This window comes from Tachypleus tridentatus, chromosome 2, assembly GCF_004210375.1.
Source record: "Tachypleus tridentatus isolate NWPU-2018 chromosome 2, ASM421037v1, whole genome shotgun sequence".
Classification (NCBI taxonomy): Eukaryota; Metazoa; Arthropoda; class Merostomata; order Xiphosura; family Limulidae; genus Tachypleus; species Tachypleus tridentatus.
Genome location: NC_134826.1, coordinates 151,933,634 through 151,943,313, shown reverse-complemented (window position 1 = coordinate 151,943,313; position 9,680 = coordinate 151,933,634). Strand labels below are relative to the sequence as shown.

At 33.7% G+C, this 9,680-nt stretch overlaps 1 protein-coding gene across 1 annotated transcript; it reads right to left on the bottom strand.

Moving 5' to 3' along the window:
* Positions 1 to 2,926: 2,926 nt before the first annotated feature.
* Positions 2,927 to 8,838, bottom strand: LOC143245647 (uncharacterized). Its single transcript, XM_076491996.1, has 4 exons — positions 8,500 to 8,838; positions 5,522 to 6,374; positions 4,830 to 5,483; positions 2,927 to 3,434 (listed from the first exon to the last, which is right to left on the bottom strand). The coding sequence occupies exons 1-4, from the start codon at positions 8,836 to 8,838 to the stop codon at positions 3,064 to 3,066; spliced, it is 2,217 nt and encodes a 738-aa protein (XP_076348111.1). The 3' UTR covers positions 2,927 to 3,063.
* Positions 8,839 to 9,680: the final 842 nt, after the last annotated feature.

The window sequence follows — 9,680 nt, the reverse complement described above, 5'->3', positions numbered from 1 at the left end:
CGACGCTGGGGTACGAACACTTTCTGTCATAACTGTATCAGGAAAAGACAACAGAAAAAGTACAACGTAGAGACAAGGCAATAGAAGAAACTACGACATAACAGGAGAAGACAACAGAAGAAACTAAAACATCGAGATAAGATAACAGAAAAATCTACAACATGGTAAGACGACAGAAGAAACTACAATATAAAGATAACAGATGATGTAAAACATAATAAGCCATAGTAAACAAATCAGTACAGGAAAAATTGTTATAAAGAGAAGAAAAGACAATAGTTTTTATTTAAAGTAAAAGATAAAAAACATCTTAGACACCCAATACTAAGTGTTATTTAATGTAAAAGATAAAAAAATCCTAGTCACCCAACACTAAGTGTTATTTAAAGTAAAAGATAAAAAACATTCTAGTCACCCAACACTAAGTATTATTTAAAGTAAAAGATAAAAAACATTCTAGTCACCCAACACTAAGTATTATTTAAATGGTAAATTTTAAATACTTATCAGTTTCTGTGTTTATCTTTCTTTTCAAGAGGGAACACTTTTCAAAATTTACATACATTTTTATCGATTGTATATAATAAAACTTTCTTTTATTTTGTTCACAACTTTTCACGTAATATTCTTAGGCGATTTAGAATTCATGACAATAAAAATTAATTAAAAGGGAATCACGAGAAAATCTATAAGGATACTAACCTACACGCACGTGACTAAGCAATTAGAAATTTAATAAAGAAATTTACCAGTAGACTGCGTCCCCTGCTGATACAGCGGTAAGTCTACGGATTTACACCGTTAAATCAGGGGTTTGATTCCCCTTGGTGGACGTAGCAGAAAGCCCGATGTGACTTTGTTATAAGAAAATATAAACACACAGTAGGCTGTTGAATTTGGGAATGTATAAATAAAACTTTTAGTATTGGAATTCATTCTATTTTAAAGAGGGAAAGTAATGAATCCAGATAAAAATTAACACCTTTGTAATTGTTACAAATAGGGTTATGTTTCGTAATAACAGGGATTATTTTCTTTTCTTTTGTTAACGTTGTCTTCTCTGCTGAGTATTTTTACCTTAGACGAGTCCAAAGAACGATTGTTCGTAGACGTGTGTTTATAAACATGAGATAGAGATGTTAAGTGTTTAAATGGACAGGAAGAAAGTTGTGTGTTTGTTTCTTTAATGTAAGAACTTTTGTAATCTGTACATTCATTTATATCCGTATTTACTGAAATATTGTTATCCATAGACTTTTCGAAATATAACTAGATTAGTTAGATTCCAGATAGATATATAAATTGTTCTTTCATGTTAATTACATACATTTTAGTTGTTTTTAACCAGATTTTTTTTATAGCATAAGATGAATTTAGGAGGAATGGTAAAATACAATAAATTAAATATTCAGGAGAATAATTTTCTACAGGAAGTAATTACTTTATTAACAACAGTGATAGAGAAACTGTTTTGAACACAAACCTTAAGCCTAAGATTTTTATTTTCTTTTTTGAAACAATCGATGTTGAAAGTTGTTTGTACAAATACCACTATTTGACATACCTTATTTTGGCCTTCGTCATGAAGCGATTTCCAAGAAATGTAAAGTCCGGTATGAGTGTTTTATGAAATACAGAGGTTTGTCTTTTAACAAAACATCTGAAGATAACAATTTGTTATCAACTTCTTCTTATATCTTCAATTTTATGGTTTGGTTATCTACTGCTAGAAGAAAATGGACGAGAAGAGACGAAGAGGCAGACCAAGAAATATGTAAATGGATAACATCAAAGACTGGATGTTAGGGAAAAAAGATGCTCCATGACAGTCAACAAGCAGAGGAAATAGAACAATGATGCTCCATGACAATCAACCAGCAGATGACATTATGTAATGGTGCTCCATGACTGTCACTTTCAGGTTACACAGAACAATACTGCTACATGACAGTCAAACAGCAGATCATAGTACAAAACATTGGTGCCCCATGACAGTTAACCAGCGCATGATACAGAACAATGGTGTTCCATGACAGTCAACCAGCACAGAAAAATGGTGCTCTGTGACAATCAACCTGTAGATGATACAAAACATTGGTTCTCCATGACTATCGTTTGCAAGTGACACAGAAGAATGGTGTTCCATGACAGTTAACTAGCAGATGAAGCTAAATAATGCTGTTCCACGACAGTCAAATATCAGATGAAACTAAATAATGGTGCTCCATGGCTATCACTTACAAGTGACACAAAAGAATGGTGCTCCATGACAGTCAATCAACAGATGACAAAGAACAATAGTGCTTTACAACAGTCAACCAGCAGATGGAACATGCAAGTGATTTGGTTTACATGAGATAAAAACTCGTGAAATGTTTAAATTATTAAAAGCTGAAAAAATAACATCAACGATTTGTAACAAAAAAAGCTTTATAAAGTAAATTTTAAATTAAATTCTGTTAGCCTCTGTTCCTGTATCTCACGTAATGATGTAAGCTAAACCTGGTGAAACAAAGAATGTTTTATAAAGTAGATTTTAAATTGATTTCTGTTAGCTTCTGTTCCTGTATCTCACGTAATAATGTAAGCTAAACCTGGTGAAACAAAGAAAGTTTTATAAAGTAAATTTTAAATTGATTTCTGTTAGCCTCTGTTCCTGTATCTCACATAATATTGTAAGCTAAACCTGGTGAAACAAAGAAAGTTTTATAAAGTAAATTTTAAATTGATTTCTGTTAGCCTCTGTTCCTGTATCTCACGTAATAATGTAAACTAAACCTGGTGAAACGTTGGGATAAAAAAAAAGATTTTCTACTTAAAACCGATAAACGTATGTGAATAGAAAACATAGTTCTTTCTAATGTTTCCCGTTTTAAGCTTCGTCACAAAACTCCTTAAAAGACAACCGACTATTAACACACTCTTCAACTGCTTTTGCTTTAATTACCAACCATGTACATGTTGCAATTTAAAATGATTTTAGTATCTTCATGTGTGTGAAGCCTTATTCTAATTGGTTACCAGCGAGGTGCAGGTGTGGTCTCACTGCAACGTGCTACAAAGTTATTTTATGACTCTCCAGTAGTTCAATAAGCTACTCCATTTCAACATAGTGCACCTTTGTCCTGAAAACAGAACGATGGTGTATGGTTCTACGTCCCTGGTATGTCTGATAGCCATGGCTGCAGAAATCGGATGTTTATCATTGATGTAGTTTACTGTCTGACGTAACTTTTCAAGAGTCGCATGGTACCATTTCACATTGTGCCTAATTCCTCCAGTAGTGACGTATATACATTGGTTTTTGTCATCATCTTCGTCCACAATAGCAAGTATAGTTGAATCCAACTGGCATGGTGAATTTAAGGTTTCGTCTCCAATTACTTCAAACGTCAAAATCCCTTTCCTGGTGTCAAAGAAGTCATATTCACCATCTAAAAATAGCCAATAGTAGGTTAAGCAGTGGTTGACCAATGTGTAGAGAACGGAAAATATTAACACATAGTATTAATATCATAGTGAACAATAAATTATATTTTACAGTTCTTCTAAATTATCAGATGAATATGTTTCAACGTCCAGCACATTTATTAAGGTGATATTAGTTTACTTCTTCATTCAGATATTTCTACAAGCCCAAAAACAAACTTAAATTCTCAAATGTTGTTTAGGCCTAGGTTTGAAAATGACTTTATACCTCTGAAACAAATACTGAGTCTAACGTAAAATAAACCCATTTGTACGAACTCACTTCACTTTTCACATTGCTTGACCATTTATAACCTAAACTAATTCCAGGTATTTCGAGAACTAACTTTACATTACATCAAAAATATACAGCTGGCTCTAAATTCAAATAAATTACAGAGTTAAAATGTAGCTTTGCAACAATATAATATAATGACAGGAAATATCACAAGAAGTTTTGATTGTTCAGATATATTTCACATCACATCAAGAAATCATATATTACAATGTCAACAGTAAGGAAGGCTTATATTATAGTACAAGTTACAGTTTCTAGAGTGAGTAAAGTTTATATTATATTACAAGGTACAGTTTCTAGAGTAAAAATGGTTTATATTATATTACAAGTTGCAGTCGCTACAGTAAGTTTTATATTATATTACAAGTTACAGTTTCTACAGTAAGCAAAGTTTATATCATATCACAAGTTATAGTTTCTACAATAAGGAAGATTTATGATAGTAGTTACATCTACTGCTTGAACCTATGTGTTTTTCTAACATAATGAGTAAACAAACATTACACACCAATAATTCTGTAGAACAAGAAAGAGAAATGAAGAAAACAAACATAAAATACTAATAGTTTTGTGGGGCAAGAACAAAAGTGATTTAAACAAACATAAAATACGAATACATATGTGGGACAAATAATACAAATGATGTAAACAAAAAAAAATACTAACAGATCTGTGGAACAAGTAATAGAAATGACGTATACAAACATAAAATACTAATAGATCTGTGGAGAAAGAAACTGAAATGAAGTAAATAAACATAAAATATTAATAGATCTGTGGAACAAGAAAGAGGAATTATTTTAACAAATATCTTTGCAGTATGGACTGAGAGATTTATTCATTGTTTATAACTACGATATGTGTAATGTATGAGCAATTTATTTATATGCAATTACTTAAATAAAAGGATACATCGAATTAATTGATTCGTTAAAAATGAAAACGTTTATAGTTCAGTATTTGTTTACATTCTTCGAGAATTTGAATTTCCCGTGTGGTAAAGTGATATGTTTGGAAGGTTGAGTCCAGTGAATACAAAGAATATTAATGACTTGGAACTTACTGTTATACAACAAGGCGATTCTACTGTTTCCACTTCCATAAACCATAGCTGCTTGTACCTTCGTCCCTCCTTTAGGATCTGCACCGGTGAATGTTTCATTGAAATGGCGTTTTGAAAATACGGTTGCAGAGGGATCGAAGAAATTTCTGTAGATATACAATTCAAAACCATAAAACAGAAGAAACCCTGTTTCAAGAGTGCCGTCTTCAAAATACATTCCTACTTTTGCAGCAGCATCAATTGACTCTGTCATTGTAATTTGGTCCACCAACGTATTCAATGGTTGAGTGGTATTAGCTAACTCAAAAGTATGAGTTTCGGTAATAATGGCTACCTGAGTTGTACTAGATGCTATTCTAGTGGTGGTTATCTCAGCGTTTGTAGGAGATTGTTGAGAAATGGCAGGGACGTTTAAACCAGTCGAGGGACGTGAGGCTGTAACACCTGATTGACTAATTTTATTGGTTAGATTTTCAGTTGATACATGAGTTTCGTGATCGACAGTAACTCCTTTTAATGTTGAATCCGTGTCTTGTTTTTCAGTCTGTAACTCAGTATCTGTTGGAACACCAGTCGTTGATCCTTGGTCAATCTGCACTTCAGCATTTGTTGGAGTTTCAGTTGTAGATCCTTCGTGAGTCTGTAACTCAGTATCTGTTGGAACACCAGATGTTGATCCTTGGTCAATCTGCACTTCAGCATTTGTTGAGTTTCAGTTGTAGATCCTTCGTCAGTCTGTAACTCAGTATCTGTTGGAACACCAGATGTTGATCCTATGTCAGTCTGTAACTCAACATCTGTTGGAGTTTCAGTTGTAGATCCTTCGTCAGTCTGTAACTCAGTATCTGTTGGAACACCAGATGTTGATCCTTGGTCAATCTGCACTTCAGCATTTGTTGGAGTTTCAGTTGTAGATCCTTCGTCAGTCTGTAACTCAGTATCTGTTGGAACACCAGATGTTGATCCTTGGTCAATCTGCACTTCAGCATTTGTTGGAGTTTCAGTTGTAGATCCTTCGTCAGTCTGTAACTCAGTATCTGTTGGAACACCAGATGTTGATCCTATGTCAGTCTGTAACTCAACATCTGTTGGAGTTTCAGTTGTAGATCCTTCGTCAGTCTGTAACTCAGTATCTGTTGGAACACCAGATGTTGATCCTATGTCAGTCTGTAACTCAACATCTGTTGGAGTTTCAGTTGTAGATCCTTCGTCAGTCTGTAACTCAGTATCTGTTGGAACACCAGATGTTGATCCTATGTCAGTCTGTAACTCAACATCTGTTGGAGTTTCAGTTGTAGATCCTTCGTCAGTCTGTAACTCAGTATCTGTTGGAACACCAGATGTTGATCCCATGTCAGTCTGTAACTCAACATCTGTTGGAATTTCAGTTGTAGATCCTTTGTCAATCTGTAACTCGGTTGTTGAATGTATCTGAGAGGTGATTTGACTTTGGCCATCTGGTGGTAACTGAGTGGTAAATTGGATTTCTGATGAATGAGTTGTTTGGATATTCGTTGCAATGATATTCTGAGCAGCATTGACAACCTAGGGAAGAAAATCAGTCATATACGTTAGTATGAGTCTAACTAAAACGGAATTATTTAACGTTAGTCTAAACCTATAGGTAGGTGTAAGTACTTAATGAGTTGTCTAAACTAATGTTTTGTCAGCATGAAACCGAACCTAAAATAACAATGATGACTTAGATGGGAGAAAATGATCGTTTAGTGTAAAACTGAAACTAGAATAACTCATAACTTAGAATGGAATGATTTGTTGGTTGACATAATATAAAAGAATATTTGACTAACCTAAAACAAAGCAATGAATAGTGAAACTATTAGTTGCAAATGGACGGCTGATCCTAGCTTAGGCGTGAATGGAAGTGTCTACTCCTTAGACTAAGGCTATGGTAAGTGTCATTTTTAATGAATTAAATCTAAGAACAAACTGCTAATTTAAAACTAGAGTAAAAGTAACATTTATTAATGCCCTAACTTGTTATTAAGTAGTAAATTTCCTACGAGAAAAATATTAAAAAAGACATAAATGAAGGCGTTAGGTTTAATGAAAGAAGCATTTAATGGGAATAATTGTATTTTTTAACGTTAAATCACAGTGAGAAAGTTAATTGTATCAAATCCTTCTTTATAAATCCTCAACAGCATGTTAACGATACGAAATAAATATTAACATATTAGTTTTGAAGTTACTGGATTAGCACATACAATGTTTTAAAGAATATTTATGGTAACTTGGAATGTTCTTACACTCTTTTGTCTACAGAGATCCTGTTTTGGAATAGTGAATACAAATCACATTGTTATAAACTATAATATAAATAAATTATATTTTTAAATACAATATCAGTGAAACCTAAATGTGGCTTAAATGTCTTCATTACTAGAACTTCGTCCTGAGGGAAAGTAGGTTTCAGATAATTTTATTACTGGAGATTGTTTTACTGTTTATAGTTTGTTTGTTTGTTTTGGAATTTCGCACAAAGCTACTCGAGGGCTATCTGTGCTAGCCGTCCCTAATTTAGCAGTGTAAGACTAGAGGGAAGGCAGCTAGTCATCACCACCCACCGCCAACTCTTGGGCTACTCTTTTACCAACAAAAAGTAAGATTGACCGTCACATTATAACGCCTCCAAGACTGAAAGGGCGAGCATGTTTAGCGCGATTACGAAGCGCACGCCTTAACGCGCTAGGCCATGCGAGGCCTCACTGTTTATAGTTAGACACAAATCTACATGATGAGTTATGTGTGATGTGTCCAACACAGTTATTGAAAACGGTAGTTTAGTGTTGTAAACCGTAAGGTTTATTGCTGAAATGCTGGAGTCATCACTGGAGATCGGTTGTGATAGTTTTGTTATTATTATCTGCAGTGTGTGCTTTGCCCACCACGGGTATCGAAAATCGGCTTCTAGCAATATAGCTCCACAGACATACCACTGTGCCACTTGGGGATAGCTGTGATGGAGAGTTGGTTTTGAATATCTTCATTACTAAAGAGTGTTTATGATAGAGAGTTAGTTTTGAATATCTTCATTACTAAAGAGTGTTTATGATAGAGAGTTAGTTTTGAATATCCTCATTACTAAAGGTTGTGTGTGATAGAGAACTCTTTTCTGATGTCTTTATCAGAAAAGATTGGTTATGATGGAGAATTGGTTTCGGATGTCTTCATTACTGAAGGTTGGCTGTGATGAAGAGTTCTTGTTTTGCGTAACTATCATTACTTGGTTAAATGTATAAGTGTAAAAGTTGGTATTGTCTGAGTAGCAGTTTAAAACTAACTAGTTTTAAACGTTGAAAGATCAAACATCAGACTACTGCAGAATTCTAATACTAAAGATTTAGGAGGTTAACCATTATGAACTTGAACACATGTATTTTATAAATCATTATAAAACAAATAGACTACATAGGGATATAGAATTCTTTCATGTTTTCTGACTGCCAGGATATTTAATGGTTTTTCAGTCAACTTCTTTTATAGCTACACCACTGTTAACTACTTTCTTTTTTCAATAGCTGTTTCCATAAGCTCAATGAAGTAATATCAAGTTTATTTTAATTGTCTACAAGACTTGCAAAACACACAACACTTTAATTTTGCTTTCAGAACACATCCTGTCGTTACCATGTATGTTCAGTTATACCTGATAGAAACTGTGTCCAGACATATATACAAGGTTTTCTGGCGAGAGGTTTTCCGAAGTTAACCTGCACTGGACAGATTTTGCAGAGATCGTTGAAATTGTTTTTATGTCAAAGGCCAGACAACGATCAGGACTAAGTAGTGCACATTTGAGACCACACTCACCCACATCTTTCACCATCGAAGTTTCAAATTCTCTACCTTCTGCGAAAGTAAACTCTTCTCGGAGATCCTCAGGACTAGAAAAGAGAAAACTGTGGATTTCAGTAGAGCTAGAAATGTCAGTACAGATTACACAGATCGACAAGACCACAGCTAAGCCTTTAAGAGTTTCAGACATTTTGTGTTTGATCTGTCTCAGAGACACAAAGGGACAGAAGTTTTATCTAAACACGAACTACTTATGTCTGCACTTAATACAAAGGTCGATTTTTGTAAGGTAACCAAGCAACTCGAAAATGTGTTTTAATGTTTTACAAATTCACGGTTGATTTCTGTAAGACAGTAACTAAAGTTGTCACGCGATTATCAAATACGAGATACATTAGTGGTAAAGTTTTCTGTGAAACAAATACATTTATTTCAGTCAAAGAAGCAAAACGTGGATTTAGTTTTCATCTGACAACTTCTCTGATAATTGAAAACGAAGTACACATTTAGAGGACTAAACACACCCCTTTACCACACGACACCATGAACAGAGAGAAGGCTCGTTATAATGAAATTAGCTTGGAGCCAATGGAACGTTAAAACATGTATCAATTGTTTTTTCTTTTTCAAATATCAACTATGATATGTTTTTATCATCACAACTACAGCCGTTTCTATAAACCATTATATTCCGTACATTTACTGCACTATGTTTCACAACTTAGAATAAGTAATAAACTGCTTGGTAGTGCATAAAACCTACCAAACACTTTAATACAATATAACATGTACCATACATTGTCTAATATGGAATAACAAGTATTGTACTCTGTCTAATATGGAATAACAAGTATTGTACTCTGTTTAATATGGAATAACAATTATCACACATTGTTTAAGATGAAATTACGAGAACCCCACAATGTTTGATAGTGCATAAGAAGTATTATACATTAATTAACAAGTACCATGGGTTGTTTAATAAGGCTTAGTAAGTATTATAGGCTGTTTAATAAGGCCAATCAACTATTA

Bases quoted from the DNA above. Each gene is read 5' to 3' on its own strand.
- LOC143245647 (XM_076491996.1), bottom strand. From the start codon at position 8,838: ATGTCTGAAACTCTTAAAGGCTTAGCTGTGGTCTTGTCGATCTGTGTA. The intron at 6,375-8,499 runs GTATAACTGAAC...TTTCTTCCCTAG, and splicing joins CTGGACACAGTTTCTATCAG to GTTGTCAATGCTGCTCAGAA. The intron at 3,435-4,829 runs GTAAGTTCCAAG...GGCTATTTTTAG, and splicing joins AATCGCCTTGTTGTATAACA to ATGGTGAATATGACTTCTTT.